Below are 23,316 nucleotides of genomic sequence, written 5' to 3'. Positions count from 1 at the left end.
CACCATTCTGTTATTACCATTGTTTGGTCATAAATCCAAAAGGTAACACCATATGAGTTGCTATGAGAAGCACAAACTCCATTCCAGATAGAACCCGTACAATATTCCAGTGCTGAAAGGACAGGCAAAATATTCCAGGGCCATTGAGTAAATGTTTATTCTTTTATTCCTATGAGATTTGCTCTCCTTTAACAAGGGGCTAATTGGTTAAGGAAGTAAATAGCGATTTTCTGATTCTGTAGTTTTAAGGTATTTCTGTTTCAGTCATTATTTTGTTGCAATGAAGTGGTAAATTCATGGTTTTGACACTTAGCATGTGATATAATATCTTCATCTACATTATTACTAGGCTAGATCTACATTATTACTAAACCTGGTGAGGTTTTCTGATCAGTAGACTAAAACTTCTATTACTTTTAAAAGGTAGTTCACATGTTGACACAATTAAATTTGTTTTATTACCCCAACGACCCTTGTCAGATAGTGTACTGGCAAAACAATTAGTCTGTAAGCCTGTTGTAGTCTTACAGAAATCTTTCCTTCTATTTTAACTAAACCAGCATCTTATAGTAAAGGAAAACAAGGTCACCATCCTAAAAGGAAAGCTGAATTTAAAAATACATTTCAGTTTCTGGAAGAACTGGAACTAGAAGGAAGCTGGGTGGAAGACCCTATGAATTTCTTTGTTGTAACCTGTAGAGATTAATGTTGCAGAGTTATTACAATATATGCCTTGCCTGCCACATGTTAGATGATTTGGGTGGTTCAGTCATCATTTAAAGACAATGTTGAGTACAAGGGAAGCTATGGGGTTTATATAAAATGCTGTGTGATCTGGTGACTGCTAGTGTTGGCCATCAAACTGCATGTCTCTGGCTCTGGCAACAGCAATTTCTCAGCAAAAAAAAAAAAAAAAAAGGACTTTCTACTCTCTATGCCTCTTCTCTGTCCTTTTCAGTGCAATAAATAGCTTCTGGTGAGGATTTCCACAGATTGCAAAAGGTGAGCAACTCTAAGGCAACATTTGCTTTGGAAGAAGTTTAACTAAATATTAATGTCTTAAGGATAAGTACACTTCTATGACACTGACTTGAGTACACTTTGTGCTCTGCAGTGTCAATCAAATCTAATGAAACACCAGATTCTTTAAAAAAAATTGGTTATAAATTGAAGACTGATATGATTTAGGAATGGTACCCCCCAATTTAGTGGCCCTCCAAGACTCTTCAAACCATGCACCACTTCATCTTGCTCCCTGGCTTTCCCCTTCTCCTCTCCCTGTAGCACTCTGGAGAGGAGAATGGGAGGAACAAAAAGAAAAGATGAGAGAAGAAAAATTTACCAGAAGCAGCAATAAGTTAATAAAATATACAGTAACAACCACAGTACTAATGACAGAAGTTACAAGAAAAGATGCAATTCACACAGAAAAAAGCCCTGACAATAGAAAATTAATAAATCAGATGGCTCCCTCTGCCATGGTTACTTGGCCAAACCACAACCCTTTCTTCCTGGAAGAAAGTTTTTCTCCTGACAATGATGTGAGGTGATATAGAATAATATCTGGGTCCTGGCCATGCCCTTTATCAGCTACTGAAGAAATTAGCCCTGTCGTGGCCAGACCTGGGACTCTGATTAATGTAAGTTTTTGGCAGCTGTGTGTCTTTTCTTGCTTTAGAAGTATCTAGTCTGCTTTGAGAATTTGTTGACAATGGTACTGTTCTCTCCCAGTTTCCAACTGCTGAATTGCTTTTGTGTTTCTTCTGCATTTCCTTCTGAATGCTGTATTCTGTCACTGGTTAGAAGGGAATGCTACAGGAAAATAAATGAATAGAGGTGAATATTGTAGATGATAACAAGCTGAGTATATACAGCTGATATCCTTACAGGAAGGGATGCCATCCAGGACCACCTTGACAAACTTGAGAGGTGAGCTCATGTGAACTTCATGGAAGTAAACAAGGGAAAGTACAAGATCCTGCACATGTGCTGGGACAATTTCTAATATCAGTGCAAACTAGGGGTGAATGGATAGAGAACAGCCCCACAGGGAAGGACTTGAGAATACTGGTGAATGAGAATTGGATATGAGCTGGCAATGTGCATTTTCAGCCCATAAAGCCTACCGTATCTTGAGCAAAAAAGGTGTGATCAGTATGTCACACTTAAGGGAGTGTGTTACTGTGAGACTCCACCTGGAATATTTAATCCAGAACAGGGACTTCTAGTATAAGAAAGACACGAGCCTGCTGGAATGGCTTCAGTGAAGGACTGTGAAGGTTGCCAGATGTCTGGAACACTTCTATGAAGGAAAGCTGAGACAGCTGGGAGTGTTTAGACTGTGTTTAGGAGAGAAGGTTCTGTTGTTACCTTATTGCTGCCTTTCAACATTCAAAGTGCACTTATGAGAAAAGTAGGGGGAGACTTTTTTACCAGTGCCTGCCTGTACTGACAGGACAAGGGACAATGGCTTTAAATGGAAAGAGAGTAGGTGTAGATTGGATCTAAGAAATTTTTTATGATGAAGGTGATGTGACATTGGAACAGTATGCCTGGAGAAATTGTGCATGACTCACCATGGGAAGTATTCAGTTATGTTGGACAGGGCTTTGTACTAGATGATTTTTGAAGGTTCCTTCCAAATGAAACCATTTGTGATTCTGCAATTCCGTAATCATTTGTGTAATACAACTGGCTTTCCATAACATATTCTCATTTTGTTATGTATTTAATGATTCCTTTGCTAATATGTTAGCTGTTTGATACATTCAAATTTCTTCCAGTTTGATGATATCACAGAATAACTTGCATTTTTTTCAGGATATTGCATTTTAATTATGTTTCTAACCCTCCTTTTGCTGACAATTGTGTAATGTTATAATTTGAAGAAACAAAAAACTTTGTTACTAAATGTAGCATAGAATAGTATAATGGCCTTTAATTAAGCCAGTGGATATGATAAATGATGAAGAAAATAATGAAACACATGCACACATCCATTATATAGTCAAAACTGTACAATGTAGAATACTAAAGACAGAATCCTTGATGTAAGTTTAGTAGGAGTGATTGTTCTCAATGAGGAGGTTGTATAAAAGTTGCTAAGATGTCTTTTAGTTGGCAGGCAAATTTTCTACAGTGGCCAAACCAAAAGCCAACTTCTCTAGTTTCAGCTGAGGTCAAGAGGTATCTCATTCTTAGAAGAAACAAGATCTTTTGAAAGTCTTTGCTGTCTCCTTTCAAACTCTCTTCAAAAACATTGCTGATTAAGGGCATTATTTGGCCTCAAAATATTAGTGATCACTGCAGAAAATATTTATTAATCTTATTCATCATCACAATAAGATTTTCCTTTGCTTAACTGAGTATACCTTTTATTTTTGCTTTTTAAATTTTTTTTCAGTACACTGATTTGAATTATCTTACCCTCACAGGCTGCTTAAAAAACCTCAAAGTACTCAATGTGAGTTTCAATAATTTGAAGTCAGTTCCTCCAGAACTGGGTGATTGTGAGAATCTAGAAAAACTGGATTTGTCTGGAAATATGGAAATAACAGAACTACCATTTGAAGTAAGATAACAATCTATGTTTGTTTCCATCTTTTTTATTTGGCTTAAAAGGTATTTTATCACAGTGTTCAATTCTTTTCTTAACAGATTAAATCATATTCCTTGCAGTTTTTAGCAATAATGTTTTACTAGTAATATAATTTAAAATGCCTTAGAAGCACTTAAATAAGGCCAAAGTACTTTGTTTTGGTTTTCCAGTGACTAAGTTTTACTTGTATATATTCTGATATATGAAGGAGGACAGGATCCTAAAGGGGATTTGGCTGTGGTAATAAGCAGACGGCTGCAAATAGCTGTTTTCTGTAAAAATGAAGTACATCTTGATAGTCATATTCACATGCACACTTTGTTCTCAGTGTCTGTTTTCATTTAAAAACTGCATGGGAAGTTCTATAAACAGCACTGTATTTTGCTACAAGCACAAATATCTCTCTGAAAAAGGATATTATATGTGAGGAATGGCATGAATGTATAATAGACTGAGAAAAGAACTCCCAGGCATGCACCAACATTATTTTTTTTCTGTTGGCTGCATAACTGCTTTCTGCCACAGCTGCTCTGAGACTTATTATCAAGGGGAAATAAAATCATTGGCTGGTACCTAACCACAATTTTAGCTGTCATCTGTATTTCTCAGGTTCTTAATATCCTGATTTCTGGGGGGTGAGTAGAGGGATCTTTAGGGAAAAGTGTCAGACTCTTCTTTACTTATTCCTACTTTTTCTCTAAACATCTGTTACTGGTGATTCACAGGCAATGCTGGAGTGGATTAAACTTATGTGAGATCTGATTTAGTCCTGCTTATGTTCTCTTCTGAGGAAAGTAACAGTAATTAATTTTCTCCACTGACTTTTCATAGTAAAGAAGTTTATCTAAAAAGAATTGCTAAAAAAATAGTGTGAATGAAACGGAAACAAAGAGTGAATCTTCCCACTATAAATGGACATGAAAAAGAAATGCTAGCTACAGAATAAACAGTGCAGGTCTCCTTTCTCCTGCCTCTTCTCCTTTGGGAAGCAAAACCAGGGAATGAAACAGATAGAATTTGACTAGTAAAAAAGAATCATAATGGAATCAAGAAATATATGTCCTGAATAGGCAAATGAATTAAACAAAATGATCATAGAATAGTGAGTAGTATATTCAAACCTGTGGATGGTAAATTTACCCCCAGTCATTGCTGTTTTTAAACCACTGGGTATTTTCCCAACTTCTTGCAGAGGTCTTATAGTGCAAGGATTTACCCATGTTTATGCATTGTGAGTAGCCTTTGCATGGAAACCTACCTGTGCATGTAATGAATTCTTCCAGGGCTGAGCCTTTGGAGAGCTCTAAAATATTGTTTCCTTCCTAAAGTCTCCTATTCAATGAAATTGAAAGCTACAAAACTGAGTGTATTTTATGGCCTAATGGTTCACTTAAAACTTAGGGAAAAATATTGGAGTTGTGCAAATAACTTTATAGAATAGTAAAAACTGCAAGCAACATCATCTTAGTATAGTACAAAAGGTCAAGAAGAAAAATATTGGCATTATCTATTGTGTTTCTCTGGAGGCTGAAACTCAATTTATATTTGTAGTGATCTGGGATTTAGGCTACACGAGCTCTTCTGATTTAGATTATAAACTCAGTTTCTCAGAATCAAACATTTCAAGGGCAGCTTTGGAAGCTGAACATACAATTAAAGGAACACTTTTGTTGAATGATGTGAAATGCTGCTAAGTGTTTGGCCTTTAGCATACTCACTACAGCTTATGTTATTCAGAACAACTGCTTCAGAATCCTTGCTAACATAATAGTGTCTAATGTTGACTCTCAGACAAATAGTTATAGTGATTAGCAGGTAACTCTTTAGTGAATTAAAACATTGAATTAGTCTAAACAGTCTAAAAAAGGAAAACAGAAAAATAGTGCTGGGCTAGCTTTGAACAGCCAAATGCCTACTTGTCTGATCACTTCAGCCCTCTCTTCAGTGTGACATTGGGAGGAAATATTTTGAGAAATCTCGTGGTTAAAGGTAAAAGACAGGGAGATTCTTTCTCATTTATTTTTTGTAGGCAAAACAGACTGTACTTTGGGAAGATTAATATTTGTCAATATATATTTCAGTAATAAGAAACAAAGACAATAAAACAAAAGCTTTTCATCTCCTCTCTCACAAGGTCAACTTCATTTCAGATTCCTCTTCCATCCCTGAGCAGTGCAAGGTGGCAAGGGAACTTACAGCCAGTACACAGTTTATAGCTGCTTCTCCTTCATCCTCACACTTTTGTTCTCCCCTCATGTATGGTCCCCATGGGCTGAGCTTTTTCAGGAATATCCATCTGCAGCAGCCTGAGTCTTCCATGAGCTGTAGTGTGGAGACCTACTCTATCATGCAGCACCTCCGCTTCCTCCTGCTTTGACTTGATATTCCTTCTGTTCTTTCTCCCTCTTTTTATTTTCCCCCATTCTCTAGTGGAATTTTTACTCTTTCTTAAATCAGTTTTTAGAGTGCCACCACACACTTTGCTGAGAAGCTTTGCTGTGTCCTGTGCTTAGTCGATGGCAGCCATCTGGAATTGCTGGTATCCATTTAGGGCAGCCTCTGGTGTCTTTCTGCAGAGTATCTTCCCCTGAACTCCCCACATTGCTGGCACATTGCCGCAGACAGGCAATACAAGTGTTAATGACCACAAGTTAGATTAGATGATTTATTATCCAGTAGAATTGTTGCTAACATCAGTTAATTCAGTGAAATGCTCATAAGGGTTGGCCATGTCTCTCATGTGGAGTCAGTACTGTGAACTGGAGGTTATAATAAAGCAAATATGTGCAAGCTCTGTTTTGGTAGGAGAATGGCTTCTCTTTACAACATTAGGAAGAAAGAGAAAACTTGGCAGCTAATAGAAAAAAATAACAGAATGTTGATAAAAATGTCTCCTGTTTATCCTCTCTTAGGAAGTTAAATTTTTATTTGACTTTCAAGTCCTTAAAAGTTTCTTCTGGGAAGATTAAAGGAGTGTGCAAGAATGGCATCAGTATTCTTCAGTGTAAAACTTAGTCAGAAGTAATAAAAGCAAACTGCATTCAGTAGAAATTATTGAAGCTTAATTTTGCCTTGGGTTCTTTTTTTACATAGAGTAATGGCCAGAGAGACACCCCATCCAAAACCATAACATTATTCTAGCTCAAATGCACCTCATGGAGTAGCTATACCAGCCTATTAGGAACATGTATGTCCAAGTGCCTAGACTTTTTCACCATTTCTGTTTGAGTATGCTTTAGAACTGGTCCTTGAGGGACGTGCCTTGTACTGTAGCATCAGGAGGAAAGCACATTGCTCACTTGCCTGTTAATTTCTAGCAAAAAGCTTTTTCTGTGTTTGTAAAGGCCACTTTTCAGCACTCTGTAAGTCATCTCACAAAATCTTAAAACAAGGTAATCTGATGCTACATGAAAAAAGATTGAGGATGTATGTTCTCATCTTTTACTTTCTCAAGGATTAGGACTTCATACCATTTCATATTATGTCCAAAGAAGAGCAATGTATTTCAATGTCTAGCTCTCAATTTAAAAGAATTTGTTCTATTGACGGATATCTAAAATTTTTAAGATATAGATATTTAGTAGATATCATCTAGTTAAATATTTAGATGTTATGTCTAACATTTTAGATATTAAAATCAATATTTAATTAGTATCATTTCAAAGTAAAACTTGGCAGAGAAATTTTATGGATCTGCAGTGGAGTTCAAATCTATATTATCTGCACTTGCAAATGAATAAAATCTTCCTCTGGACATGAGTGAAAATATAAATTGAAATAAAATATAAATGTACATAAGAAAAGACAACCTACATGACATTATGTTTATGTGGTCAGCTTGTAACAGAGACTTACAGACCTCAGTAACCAAGTTTAGCAGAGAAAGGCACACTATGAGGCTTAGGGCACAATTGTCCCTGATACAACACATATTTTGTAAGATTCTTAGGTGGAGAGGACTTTGTTCTTCTAGCTAAGATGGTGAGGCATGCCCTATGCCTTATCCAGTCCCTCCCCCACCACAGTCCCTCTCCCACATTATACTGGATACTATATATCAGTAGATACAGGGAGAAGGAGATAGATTTATTTCCAAATTTCTTGTATATTTTGCATGTGAATTTAAGAATTAGTATGATGCTGGTATTCGTATTTTAACTGTTGGATAGTGTTCCTCTCACTATCATCTTCATACAAGTTATTCAATAAAATTATTCTTCCAGGGAAAAAAGCCTATATTAGAAATAATGTATTTTCAGGTTAAAGTTTGTAGAAAAACTGCTCTGACCTTATTTTCAGGTGTTCTTTCTTCAGAAAGTATTGCTTTATATAGTTATTTACTGAATCACACAATTAGTTTCCTGTGCATGACATTTCATGCGTGACAAAGAGACAGCTTTGTTCTGAATTCCATTTTTTCCTGCCAATAATGTTGCTGCAGCCAACAGTATCTATGTGACCCAAAGGAACTTCAGTGAGAAGAGAGGGAATATGAAGATGTTCTAATTTCCTCCCTACGTACCATTTGGTATGGCACATGATGTCAGTCACAGGACAGGCAAGACATTCCACAGTACCAGGAGCAAGACAGGAATGCTTGCAGTAGACGTTCTGATACAGAGACAAATTAAAAAAAAAAAATTTTAAAGTTATTATGCCTTGAACAGTGTTCAATACTACATCTGAAGAGTCCCAGTAAGTGATTAGAATTTTTGCTGTATCATCTGGTGGTGCAAAATGAAGGAATTCAAGACTGTTAAAGCATATGAATAATTTTTCAAGCAGAGAGTGAATCTATGAATACCTACATTTTCATATCAATCCTGTATATACTGATATTTGAAATTCAGAGAAATTAAAATGTTATGCTCCATGGTTGCTTTAACACACTGTGTTTTCAAAAGATCAAATTAAATCTTATTTTGTATTTCTGATGCACAATTTCGGCTAAGTCATAATATAAGCAAACACAGACATGAAGACCTTTCAAAATCATAGAACCGTAGAATAGGTTGGATTGGAAAGGATCCGTAAAGATCATCTAGTGCAAACCCCCTGCTATGGGCAGGAACATCTTTAATTAGAACATGTTTCTCAAGGCTCCATCCAATCTGACTTAGAATGTTTCCAGGAATAGGATATCTACCACCTCTCTGGGGAGCTTGTACCAGTGTTTCACCACCCTCATTGTTGAAAATGCCTTCCTCATATCGTCTGTTTTTCAGCTCTTTTAGTTTAAAATCATTACCCCTTGTCCTAGCACAATAGTTCTTACTAAAAACTGTCTCAATCCTTATTGGAAGCCCACTTTAAGAACTGAAAGGTCGCAGTGAGGTTTCCCCTGAAACCTTCTCTTTTCCTGCTTAAACAACACCATCTGTCTCAGCCTGTTCTCACAGAGAAGGTTTTCCATTACTCTGATAAATTCTCTTGTTCTCTTCTGGACCTACTCCAACACTTCCATGTCCTCCCTGTGCTGGGACCCCAGAGCTGGATGCAGGGTTCCAGGTGGGCTCTCACCAGAGCAGAGCAGAGGGGCAGAATCCCCTCCCTCCCCTGCTGCCCACGCTGCTCTGGATGCAGCCCAGGACACGTGTGGCTTTCTGGGCTGGGAGTGCCCATGGCTGGGTCATGTCCAGCCTCTCACCCACCAGCACCCCCAAATCCTTCTCACAGGGCTGCTCTCCATCTGCTCATCCCCCAGCCTGTGCTGGTACTGGGATTGTCCTGACCCAGGTGCAGCTCCCTGTACTTGATCTTATTAAATCTCATGATGCTCATGTGAACCTGGTTCCCAAGGTAGTCCAGGTCCCTCTGGATGACATTGCATCTTTCTGGGTGACATCACATCACATCATCACGTCACATCACATCATGTCACATCACATCACCCAAACAGGTCAACTGCACCACTCAGCTGGGTGTCATCTGCAAATTTGTTGAGGGTCCTTTTGATCCCACTGCTTATATGATTGATGAAGAAATTTAATAGCACTGTTCCAATACGGATCCCTGAGGCATACTGCTTCTCTTCAACTTCCATCCAGACAGACATTTACCAGTCCGCTGGGGATGACACCACTCAGCCAGTTCCTTATTCACTGACCTCTCCAGCCATCAAATCCCTGTCTCTCCATCTCAGAGAGAAGTATGTTGTGGGGAGCCATGTCAAAGGCTTTACAGAAATCTGTATAGATGATCCTTTCCTCAGGTGTTGATGGTGTCATGCCACTGTAGGAGGCCACTAGGCTGATCAGGCAGAACATTTCCCTGGTGAAGATCTGCTGGCTGTCCTGAATCACCTCCTAGTCTTCTGTGTGCCTTAGCATATTGTATTGCGTTTGCATGGCCAGGTTTTGGTAATGTGGGTGCTACAGGGGTGACTTCTATCAGAAGCTGCTAGAAGATTCCTCCAAGTCTGGGAGAGCCTGTGCCAAGGCTGGGTCAGTCAGAAATGGTGGCAATGCTTCTGCTATATTTAATAATAAAATAAAAGTAAATTCCATTAGTGTATGATAACTGCAGCCCAGGCCGCTTCTAATCTTTATGTCACCAATTACTTTAATTGCATTGATGACCTACAGGTCCAGGAATACATTCCCTCTGGAAAGGCTTTCTATGGTCACAGGAGTTAAAATGGGTGTTATTTCTCTTCTTTGCTGACCTGAAAAATATAATTATAAATAGTTGTCTCTTAAATAGTTAAAAAATGGTAACAAATGCTAAAAAACCCCCTGACGTGATCAGGGATTTACTAGGCACTAACATTAGTCACCTACGGTTTTCAAATACAACAGTATCCAGAATAGACATAAATAACTTTTTATACATTAATACAATTCCAACTGATATTTTAAAAATGTGGTTCAACAACTGGAAAATTTTCAGATTCTTTTGCCCTCTTTTTGTTAGTCTCTTCATCAAAGCCACACATTTAGCAGGAAAACAGAGGCACAAGCTCTATGCATGTGCGTGTAGGCTTCAAATGAGTCCCCACTGGGCATTTTCATATAACTTGTCTTTGTAATCTGTGACTGACACATCTCAAAGCCATTACCTGGTAGGTGGGACACTAGCCATCTCTATAGAAATGTAAAATATTATGTTGTTTTGCCAGCATATTATTCTTCAAATCTGTATGCCTCCAAAACTGTCTTGTTTCATTGATATTTTTTTTTTTTTAATGCATGTGACAATTATAAATAAAAAATGAAATCAAATGTACAGGACATTAACTTCCCAGCAATTTCACCATCCAGTAAGACACTGGAAGAACTTACCCACAGGTCCTTCCTGTCTCATTAAATGGGATTATAAAGAATCTGTTGAATCTTTATGTTTGTGAGATTTTCCAGAAGTTGCAAAGGAGCCATGTATCATATTTGTTAAAAATGGTTGTAAGCTGCAAAAGAGTCATATAAAAGATTTGCTAAAAATGAAATTTTATTTATGAGGGTTTTCAGGACCACAAAACAGAGAGGAGTGCTGTAATAAAGGGATTAACTTGGTACTGGGAAGCCAAAATCTGGTAAATTTTTCATTTCAAATCGCTAGGAATAGTCCAGTTGACTGTAATTGGGCCATCATTTCCGCACACACATTTTTCAGTATCAGAAGGGATTTTCCAATTGCTTGGCTTGTTGCATCTCCATTAGACAGAATTTTATCTTGTTTCTCTTTGCTCAGGGCTTATTCTCTTTGAATTTGCTTAAAGCTTGTGATGAGTTATTTTCCAATGCAGTCGGTCAAAGTGTCAATCCATGCAAAACAACAGCTGTGTTATGGAACTGGTATAAGATGCAATATCAAACATTAACAGGAGGGTGTGAAACCCAAAAAAGCAGGTGCAAAGGTGTTAGGTGTCAGGAGAGATTCTCAGAGGCCTTACTGCTGCAAGGAGTGCTCATAAATATTTTAATAGTTGAGGGGCTAAAGAAGGACATGGATCTATGTTAGGAAATAGGATTATGAAGTTAAGCACGGGAAAATGTGTCAGTTGATCCTCTTGACACTGTGCTTCCAAAACCTTATAATTTATATAGCATCATTTTAAAACCACTTCACTATCAGAATAAGTCAGCAGCTAATAATAACAGTCCACTTCACTGGAGAGCTGACCCATGCTTACCTCCATGCTGTGGTGCCAGTGACCTTTCCTTTACCTTTCACATTAGTTCAGTAAAAGAAATATCACCTTTCACAGTCTAAAATGCTTTTGTAATAGGGAATGACAGACAAGTAGTTTTACAGCATAAGGGAAGACTTAACAATGACCAAAGGGGCATAATGTGAGCATTAAAATTATTACATAAAGCATGAATATAACTGTAAAAGAATTCAGTGGTAGGAAAGAGTATTTGGTATTGTTCCAGCTTTGCTTTCTCTCAAAACAGTTCCAAATCTCTTTAAAAGCAAAATAGGTTTTCAAAATTCTAATAATATATCCTTCATTCATCTGTGAGATAATCTGAGGCAGGTTTTATATAGCTACTGAATAGAAGCAGAGAGCAGAACAAATACATAGTACTACCAGACTTGCATGTTTTGTCTTGCAGTAAAATGTTTCTGGTGCCAACATACATGGATTGATAAGAATCAAAACAGAGTTATAGCTGAAGGGAGAGAAAAGCATGCTATTTATTTTTCCATAAAGTGCAGGTAATGAGAGGTATTTTTTATTCCATAAGAGGAATAAAGTTTGAGAGTATAATTGAAAATAATGTGTTTAATTTATTACTGAGTATATATCAGTTGTTAACTAATTACAGGTAGTTACATGATTGATCAATTCTTCACAGCTGTAAAAAACACCTGGTAAGGTTGTCATTTTTAGTCATCATTGATCAATGTGAAGGATATGAAGACAGAGATAGCCTGATAAGTTGAAAGCAGACATCATGCCAGGATTTTTTTATCTCATATAGAGCTCAGGTAACACCTCTGCCTTACTAGTCCTGGACAAAAGAGCGTAGAATTATACCCAATATGAAGTGGAGGAGATGTTGAATTTGTGAGGGAATTCAAAGAAGGATATGTCCCAGTGGTTCCTGCTTTACTTATTGAAGACATGCCAACTCACAAGCCTGGAGTTCTGACATTCTAAACTGTAGTACAAAGCAGGATGAATTCCAGTTAAGAAATGAATGACTAGAAAGCTCTAAACAAATACAAAAAATGAAGACATTTCTTCACTTGCTGTTTAGACTATCAGTCTAATTCACTATTTTGACTTGTCATATAGTTGTTTACTACTGGTGGAGTTTAGAAGGAGATATGCAATTTTATGAATAATAAAAGCAAATGTTATAGAGGTCATGGAAAGATTAAAACACAGCGCTGTAAGAACAAGATTTCCAGAATTCCCTTATCCTTTACTTTGCAAAATCAACCTTTTTCTTCCCCCTATCTAATTTTAATTGACTTGTGCTCTATTGGATTCCCCATCACCCGCATTACGGTAGCCACATCAAATTGTTTCTTTCTGGACTAATCCAAAGTGGTACTGATAGCTTTGGTTTGCCAAATTCTGTGACTCAAAATTTGATATTCTACATGCCAGTTTACACGTGCAGCGAGGACATTGGGTATATGTGGCCAGTGCTTGCCTGTGTGTAGTGTTTGTGTGAAGAATGTGTATGAAAATGTGACAGAACTTCCCCAGACTGTGTCTGGTTACATGATACACAATTATATGGCTATATGACTGGGGAGTGCATGCACCACAGATGGCTGCTGAGGGCTGGCTGTTGCTGACTCCTAGTTTCAGTCATGTCATATCACAGAATCACAGAATAATGAGGTTGGAAGAGACCTCTAAGATCATCAAGACCAACCTATGCCCTAACACCTCAACTAGACTATACCACCATGTCCAGTCTTTTGTTAAACACATCTGGAGATGGTGATTCTACCACCTCTATGGGAAGACAATTCCAGTACTTTATTATTCTTTTTGTGAATTTTTTTTCCTAATATACAACCTAAACCTTCCCTGACATAGCTTGAGACTGTGTCCTCTTGTTCTGTCAGTTGCTGCCCAGTGGAAGAGATCGACCCCACCTGTCTACAGCCACCCTTCAGGAAGTTGTAGAGAGCAATAAGGTCAACTCTAAACCTCAGCTAGCTGCCATGTAGTCTTGAGGCTTTTATTTCATTTCATCTTGCAATACAGACGTGGTCAGTTGAAAGTTATGTCTGAAGGGTGTGACAGTGGTAGCAGAGGGGCTGCAAGCCTCTGGATTACATGTGGACATCACTATTTCATGACTTTCTTTTCTTTTCTGCTCTTACGGTTTGTCTTTGAATACACTCCTTCCAGTGAAGAGAGTTGGTTTAATGAGAGGCCAGGCTACTTCAAACTATCTTTAATATAGCTGAAATATTTTTCATTCTCAGTTATAAAATGCTCTTTTAAACAATAGTTAGAATGGTTTAATAGCGGTTTAAATAACAAAAAAGTTATTGAGATTAGAGGACCTAATCTGATGCTTCAGAACCGAAGAATGTTGAACTACATTTTTCAAAAAAAAGGGAAGAAATAAGAAGGTTCTAAAAATATAGGTCATCTTAAATCTCAATCAATTCCATTGCCATAATTAAGGTCTTGATGTACTTGTTATATTACATACTTGGAGTGGTCCTCAGCATGTGAAGACTAGAAATCAGGAAATCTGTGTTATACATTCTGTGATGTATTTTTTCACCTTGGTAAATGACTTACTGCCACTGTGTTTATTTTCACTTTTTTTTTATTTGTTTGTAGTTGCTATTAATGATATTGAAATAGCACAATAGAGAACTCTTCTGTGTGTTTTTTAGAGCTTTGCATCACAGAGATTTATTTCCAGGTTTTTGTGCTCTGTTAATGATATGAATAGAGTAATAAACCTTAAATTGCAGATCTGCATTACTAAAAATTAAACTTTTAGATGTTATGACATTCTAAATCTCAATAAGCAATATTATTTTACAAGAACTGCCATATTCTGAGGTTGAAACAATTTGAACTGTGCTTCTTTGGACTGTGACATATAAATAGAGGTTTTCATTATTTGTGTAAATGTCAGTTTCCTCAGAATTCTTCAAAGTAATTTCAAAACATGTTGTTGCAAATTCTAGAATCTAATTGTGTAGAGTTTTCATTTTATTGAGAGGTGCAATGCTTTTTGGTTATGTTGCTCTTGTGAGGAACATTGTCAAGGAAAAGTACATCATGAATTATCAATTTCTCACTCAGTTGTTCTAACCTTTACAGTTTTTCCTAATCTTGATTTAGGTCTTTCAGAACCACTGCAAACCAAAGATTTAAAGAAAATAACAAAGTATTTTCATTCTGTTATTATTTATTGTTCATCTCCAACTCCCATATATTACTATAATTTGCCTAGAGAAAAATTGGGAATTATGGTGTTTTGTGTGTAGTGTTGTTTTACTTGTGGGAAGTAATTTGGGATTAATTATTGTATATCACATTACATGTATATCCAACAATTTATTTGCTGTTTTGATCACTAATGCACTGTGAGTGCAAGACTTTAATGAAGTTACTTTTTTCATTTTTCCATCTTTTCCCAGGTTTCAGTCAGTTTAATAAATGTTCTTGTATTAGCTTGTGCTTCTTGGAATTAGATTTTATTTGCAGTTGTGAAAATCTTGACAGCTTCAGATGCATGCTGTTAATAATAAATGTTACTCCTATATGTTTGCTCAGCAGTCATACTTTCTTTTGTTATATTCATGTTTTTATATGCTCAAAGCATTATATAGGTATTTGTAAAATGTCATGGTCATAGAAAATATTATCTGATATTGCACATGATATACACAAATACGTCAAAGATTTTTGTTTCATTATTAAAAAATTACTGGGGGTGTATGTGCCTCTAGCAGCAATACGTAGCTAAACAAAGATAAGTAGCTTGGATGCAATCTAGAGGGAATTGAGTAGTAAAACATCTGTGTATAAGCTACTTATATTGATATAGGGCATAGAAATAAAAGCGTAAAATGTATCTGAGCTTATACTGTTTCAGTACCATGAAACCTGATTCTACACAATTCATCTTCTGAACAGCTATGCTGGGACAGGCCAGATGACTGATTTTGTTCACCATTTTTTTCTTGTTTAAGAGACACAGGACAATATTTAGCAATCCAAGGGGCTTATGGAACAAGCCTTCAGCTGCATTCATGCCTATATCTTCCTGAGGTACTTTGAGCTAATAGAAGAGGTCTTGATATAATTTAGACTTAGCAGCTTCCCAGAAATACAAAGAGCCTCTTGGCTACACTGAAGACTGGGCCAGATATATTCTATGCAGGCAGCTAGCTTTTTTTTTTATAGACAAAAAACCAATCAACCAATCAAACAGCCAATGAAAAAACCCAAGAAAAAGATAATTTCCAGACTTTTCAGTAAAAAGCAGATGATGTTTGTAGGCTTGCTATGTTATCATCCCTACCAAAGATTACACACTGAGTAGTATTACTAAGGACTGCTCTCCAGAACCTGTGTCACATCTCTGTAAAATTCACATTAGAAGAATTCTACCTCTAAATTGCATCATGAAAGTCCAGCTTCATTGCAAGCTTTCTAAAGCATGCATATGAATAAGTATTAATTTTTATATTTGTCAGACACCTAATAAGAAGAACATAAATCAATGGATGCCCTAAGGTTACTTGGTCACAGACTGGATGGAGTAGTGCAAAATAGCAGTGCAACCCTAAGAACTGTAAGAATTCACAGCCTCATACTCTTCATTGCACCAACAAGTTCTTAGAAAGTAGTCAGATATCTATTTGTACAAAAACCTGCTCACTGTACACACAACATATGTGCCATTCCTTAGCTTTCTTGTCCAAGTCAGGAAAAGACCTCTTGCATATCTGATTATTTTAAAATATTAGCTTTATTTTCAAATTGTTTTTGCATGTTTATATCAAAGTACAACAAACAACTTCCTTGGAATGCTGTTATAAAATAGGGAGAACTGAATACTTTGGGAAGAGATATTTCTTGAGAAATATTTCCTGTTAGATTTGTCAGTACCTGAAGGAAAGTAAATAAAAAACCTTTGTGTGTCTAGCAGCACTATAAGAAAGGAAGAGTAGGAAGAGAAAATTTGCTGTAATCCTGCCGAGCTACAAAGCTCGGCAGGATTACAGCAAATTTGTGTTGGATTGTTGACAGTGTCCTCAGTTGTAGGTTTGTATAGTTTGTATAAGACACATTTTGTATTACTTTGTATAGTAAATGTAAGTGTCTTATATGTGTAATCTGTGGAGTTAAAAGAAAAATAATTTTTATAATGGATATTTTACAACAATATGCTGTACTACACATGGTCTAATTCCAGATGACGTATGTCATAGCTTGCAAAGGAGTCTTATCTTCCTTGTGAATTCTGGAGATATTCTTTATGAAACTCTCACTTCAAGACAAATCCAGATCCAAGTTGCAGGGTTCTGCTAGTAGACAGTTGTTCATAGCTGCTGTAGTTCTCAGCACTTCTGAATTACAGGAATATTGTGATTTTGGTGAAGTTACTCTGTGCCATCACAAAAAAGAATTCCCACGATTTCTGTTTGAAAAGCAAAAAAAAACGCAAGATGCTTATTGTTGGTGTCATAAAGGTGGCTCACAAATTGCAAATCTCTGCTGCTGAGGTAGAAGTATCCTTTTTGCCATAACATTATGTCTTCCACTTAATTTATTAGTAAGCTGATTTCTGGCTGACATTTTGTAAAAGTCTTTTTTCCAAGCTAGTCAGGCTATCTCTGCTCAATCTGGCGTAGAAGACAGATTGTTGTAGTGGCTCAGCCCCAGTATATATAAGGTGAAATAATTTCATCATCAATCATCAAAATGGGGTGATTGTAAAAAATTAGAACTACAGAACCATATCATTAGTTTTATTCTATGATTTTCTCCCACAATTTTCCTAATTATTTATTTTGCATCTGTCAATATTGCATCATTACTCGGTTCTCTTGCGCTGATATTACCTCTTCAAACATCCTCAAGAATCTTTTATTTTGAAGTAAATGTTTTCTATTTTATCAATGTAAAACAAAATGTATTATAATTTTTTATGTAATAATATATATATATTTAAATTTATATATTTATATTATTTATTGATATAATTATTGATAGCCAATATATTATAATTCTTTATTTGAACTGTCAACTTTGTTTATGTTATATTTTTAAATTTGTTTCTGAGTAAAATTTCCATATCTTTTAGATTATTTTCCCATATCTCATTTTGGAAAACAGTGATTTATTCTGGGTTTCAGAATAAGCTCAAATGAGCATACTCAATTTTTTGAACCAGAAGGGTAACTTCCCAAGGTGCGTTGTGTTGTCATGGCAAACCAGAATCATTGTACAAGCTTGAATCATAATTAAGATGGCAACATCTGAATAGTATTTCTTCAATTGCTATGCACCTCGAATCTGAAATGAAAAAGTGGTTTTGGCTTTGTCTCTATTCTGTTGTAAGAGTAAGCAATATTGATAATCTCTTGGTGAAGGGACAGCATATATCTTTAAAGAGATTTGACAGGTCCAAAGACACTTTGTCTCCTGTGTATTATCCAAACATGCTGGATAGGTCAGTTGATGTCCATATGCTCCTGACGTTACTGTTCTTTCTCCTCTAATGATTTTAATTGAAACATATGAAGAGTACACTCCCAAAGTGAGCTACTAGAGCCATTGAAATTGATGAAAAATCTTTAATTGACCTTTAGTAGAGCCTAGTTTTCCCTTCTAAAATGTATCCTTAATTTACAAGTTTTGAATATGAGATAACTTTATGATGGCAAAGCTTATGATGGCAAATATGCAGACTGTATAGCTGCAGCATCAAAGCTATGAAAATTTAACAAAAATAATCGACATAATTTTATTTTTTGAGACAGAAGATTTATTTTGGCTTTAACCCAGGAAATCCTTATTTGTGAACTTAATTTCATACATGTGACTCTTACGTTGGCTTGGAACAGCTCCTATACTTAAAAACATATTTCACAATCATAGGGATTTTAACTGTATGATGATAATCCTGCCTTTATTACTATGTGATTCTTCATTCACCTGTGAATGATCAATACCTGATACTTTTGTGAACATTTTATGTGCTGCATGTATTGCATGTATTTTGTGAATATTGAATAAAACAAATTTTCTCATTTTTTGTAGATCTAATGAAAGATTTGTACATACAAAAAACCTACTTTAATAACAAGTGAAGTCTCTTTCTATGAATGTCTAATACTAAGATTATCATAGCTATATTTACCCTATTAAACACTAAACTTTAGCTGTTTGGATGATGAAATTATGAGCAGTGAAAGGGGACAATGTTAAGCTTCCAAGTAAATGGTTTGGCATAAGGATAACAGTGTCTGTTGGTGGATTAACTCTACAAAAGGTTTAGGATTTTAGCACTGCAAAATCAGAATCATGCCATCACAGTGAAGGCTGTCTTTCACTTATATTTCTTTGGTACAGCTTACCAAGATATCACGATCCAATGAGAAATGCCTCTGTCCTAATTAAGGTGCAAACAACATCATATGCTGAAGTCAACAGTGCAGTTTTTATTTAACTATTAGTGTGAGGTAGAAAGAAAGAAGTAGAAAAGGCAGAGGGAAAAGAGAGATATAAAGAAGATATTTGCCACTTGAATCCAGCAGTGTCCTGCTGGCCCTTAATCACCCTGGGCTACTTGGTGGCGGGGTTGTTGATGTCTTTCAAAACTCTTCACTGTTTATATGTTTTAGAAAACAAAAGAATTAATGCTTATTGGCTACACTGTTCTCTTATTCTATTGGTCATGTGATAACCTCACTTTCAAGGATAGTAAGACCATGTCCTTAGTTTTTATCTTCTTTTGAGTTGGTGGGTTTCTTGGGTTGGTGGGTTGTGAGTTGGTGCTCATGATCTTCCCCTCAGGAATTACTTTTTATCCAGATGGAGATGATTTCAGAACAGTTACTGAGTTGGCTTTCCTTGAGGTCCATAAATTCTGCATTCTTTGTGGTCAGTATCAGTGATAGATTCTTCTCCCCAAGTTCTATTAACCTCCCCCATGAGATAACACTCAGGAAATAGCACCACCTTTATCTTTTCTCAAGCTCCTGATGTGGTGGCTTAATTTACTGTCAAAATTCCAGGTATCCATAGAGGTCTTTTCAGAGGAGATTCAGTGATTATGGATGCTATCCATGCCATAGCCTGGAGTGAGCTTTGTTTGACTGGTGATAAACATATGAGCACTTGCTTCTTTGCAGAGTTTATCACTGTGTGAATTTTTTTCTGGCTGCATTGTCCAGGATGTACTACTCCAATCTCGGCTCCACCAGGCCTGGAGTTAGTGTCATCCTGTCACTCTGTTCTGTGCTTATCTCATCTCATGGCAAAGTCCTTCTCCTTAAGAGTGGCCTTAACTGTGTTTGAGACAGACAACTGTGCTCTTTAAGGCATTGCACAAGATCCAACCAAATGAAATGTTTGATTTCATGCATTTTTGGGCTTCAGAGGGTTTTGTCACAAAACACGTGAAATTAGTACTCTAAGACATTGGATTAGAAAGGGGACTGTTGAACGCCTTTGCCTTATCAAGTTTAAGAGTCCAGTTTAGCAGTCTTATGGTGAACTGGGCTATAAATATACAACTATATCTTCATGAAAGGTATTTTCTGCCTCTAAAGATTCTTGTACCAGGTTTCTGTAATTGTTGCTTTTATCCATGAATGTCAGTGAGATTATAGAAAAGGTTACACTGACAGCTCAATGAAAGAAAAGATAGGCACTTGGTTTGAAGTCACAATATCTAAGTGGACAACGATGCAGTCTTCTCTCAGGGTGTTTCTTTTTTATATATATCCTACTGTGTTCAGCAGGTTAATAATGAGTGTCAATCTATGGGAAATAATATATGTGATAGCCTATACTACTGAAGTGGTACAAATTTTCTCAGATGTCACTTCTGAAATTTCTATGCAAAAGTGCATCTGTAATGCATGGGTAGACATTTCATTTTTTATGTCTTATCATGTATTGACTTTGATGGGTTTGCAGTTTCTGGTATTTACATGTCAATGAAAAATATGGTATTTTAACACAACGTTGCATCTTTTAATGTGTTGACGCTAAGTAGTAAGCATTTAATGGTAAATAAGCAGCCTCTATGTGCAAATCCCTTTCACAGCAAAAAAGCAGAAGAAAAATAAAACCACACCCATTAATCAAATAATAGTTCACTCTGGGACATGTTGTCCTCTTCTTTCAACTGGAGGTTTAACTGCCAGAAAGAAAAAGAAGCAGTGAACCTTTACAATGTTATCTGGAATAATTATGTGAACAAAATTATGAAGATAAATGGTGCAGTTTATCAAAGAAAAGTGACAAGAATGATTAAACATAAGTAACACAATAAACCTGTCCAGGTATCTAGACTATTAAATATGCAAGTTCTATTTTAAAAATAGAACTTGCATAAAACCTATATAGTGATTGATTCAAAGTTGCATCATAAAGGAAAAAAGTAAAAAACAATGTCATGCAAAAATGAATGATAACTTAAAAATTATATGGGAGCCATGCTTGTTTGAAAATGAAATGTTGCAAAAGGTGCAAAAATCCATCAGTCCTTTAAGCAGAAATAAAATACAGAGTGTTTTCTTCAGAAAATATAATACACAGCTACCATAATTTCCAATGCATCATCTATCAAAGACATTTGTTGGTAACATATCATGAAGATATTAAATTAAAAACTCCATTAGGTTTCAACATTTCCTAGAAAATGGACAGCTTTTTTAAATATTACCCTAGAAGTAAGGATAATACTGAGGGCTTGCAGCTTACAGGATATAACCTGGCTCGAAATGTTCTGTGACATGCTGAACCAAAATTTGTATTGGTAGAGTAGATGCCCTTATATTTTGTTTGTACATTTTTATGGGAATACAAACTCCTGAAAATGTATATTTTAATCTAACCGAGTATTAAAGTATTAAACGAATCTATATACCATACTATTTGAAAAATGGAAGAAACAGCTATATTTCTTAAAAAAAGTAATACTGCTATATAAACATAGCTTGTAATATTTAATTCAATAGAGCACTTTCAGGAAAACTAGTTGAAGAAATATGAATTTACGATCTAATCTTAATGTTACCAAGTTGTTTCAGTGTGACAGGTGACTGCATGTAAAAGTAAAGTGTTTAGGAACTTGAGTGAACAGTAAAGAAAGTATATTTTAACATGTATCTGCTACTATGTATTTAGAGGTTGTGGCTTTTCTTCTTTGGGGATGGTTTGAGTATATTTTGGGTGGCATTTAAGCTTGTGGAATATTATTTAAATTCTGTACTTGCAAAATTTTTGGGAGGGGAGTTTGTTGAAATACGTGTATCAGCAATTTTAGTAAGTTATTCTGAGTTTAGAGAAACTTTAAATATTTGCTTGGGATTTGAAATTGTGATAACAATTTGAAACCACAAAGTTATTGCAGTATAAAGATAGTGCCAGCTATTTTCCATACTGTCCTGTCGCTACATTCTAGAGTTGATGTGCTTTTTGTTTTTCTGGAAAATAGATTCAGTATCTGGAAAATTTACAGAATATGATGGAGTGTTCATTGCTTTTAGTCAGTCTCCAGAATAACAAAATGGTTGGAAAGTAAAAAGTGTCACAACAAAATATGTTTGCCTACTTTGAATTTGTGGTGAGAACATATCCATGTTGATGATTTACCAGGACTGTTTTAAGACAGTGGCGGGGAGATTTTGAAATTTTACCTTTGGCTACAGGAACTCTGAACCTCTATCATGTTTTTCAAAGATAAACTTCATTGTGTAGTAATTTGCAACAGGATATCTTCAGTAAACCTCTCAGAAAATATTTCTCAAGATTATGAGATTCTGCAACTTATGAGGTTATAACTAGAAAAAAAGAAACAGTAAGCAAATAAAACCAACAAATCCCAAACCAAACAAGAAACCTACATCCCTCAAAAAAAACCCCAACAACAACAAAACACCCAACACCACAAAAAAAAAAAAACAAAAAACCAAACCCCAAAACCCCAAAAAAACAAAAACAAAAACACCCCAAAAAACAAACCCAAATTCAAAAAGCAGGACCAAAAAAAAAAAAAATCCAACTATAAACCACCATCAAAATGTCCCTAAAGAAACTAGCTCTGTCACGGCACCATGCTGTGAATATGAGGACTTTAAATAGCAAGGGTCATATTAAGATGAAGGTCTGGCAGTATTGCAATTAAAATGAGTTGGCTAGATAATGTAAAAAACCCTCTAGGTCTTAATTATTAATAATGAAAAGATAATTGTCAAGTATTCATAATGTATTTTACTAGTTTATAATTTTTTCATATTTTATTTTTTGTATTTTATATTTTTATGTTCTGCTCAACTTGAAAGTGGTAAATGTGTTTGATTTGAGGTTTTTGTTCCTATATTCTAAGGTACATTCAGGTAAAGGCCAAGGAAATTTTTTTCCTACTTTTTTTCTGTATTCTGATCTGTAGAGTTGGATTGTGATGGTGACTGATGATTAGAACCTCAGAAATACAATTTCTATTCTATAATACTTTTTTTGCTAAGATTTATACTCCTTTGACATTCACTTTAGCTAGCTGCATGGTTTTATGAACACTGCTAGAGTGCATAATTGA

General features: G+C 35.9%; 1 protein-coding gene across 4 annotated transcripts in view; it reads left to right on the top strand.

Moving 5' to 3' along the window:
• LRRC2 (leucine rich repeat containing 2) overlaps positions 1–23,316 on the top strand; it is a 76,961-nt gene that overhangs the window by 45,697 nt on the left and 7,948 nt on the right. For all 4 annotated transcript variants that reach the window (XM_002193777.5, XM_072922231.1, XM_072922229.1 and 1 more), the window contains exon 5: positions 3,435–3,571. In XM_002193777.5, coding sequence (XP_002193813.3) covers positions 3,435–3,571 — 137 coding nt within the window. The remainder of the gene's footprint in view (positions 1–3,434; positions 3,572–23,316) is intronic.

Source organism: Taeniopygia guttata, chromosome Z (assembly GCF_048771995.1).
Source record: "Taeniopygia guttata chromosome Z, bTaeGut7.mat, whole genome shotgun sequence".
NCBI classification, from domain to species: Eukaryota; Metazoa; Chordata; class Aves; order Passeriformes; family Estrildidae; genus Taeniopygia; species Taeniopygia guttata.
The sequence above is the reverse complement of the archived record's forward strand: the minus strand, read 5'-3'. Positions and strand labels throughout refer to the sequence as shown.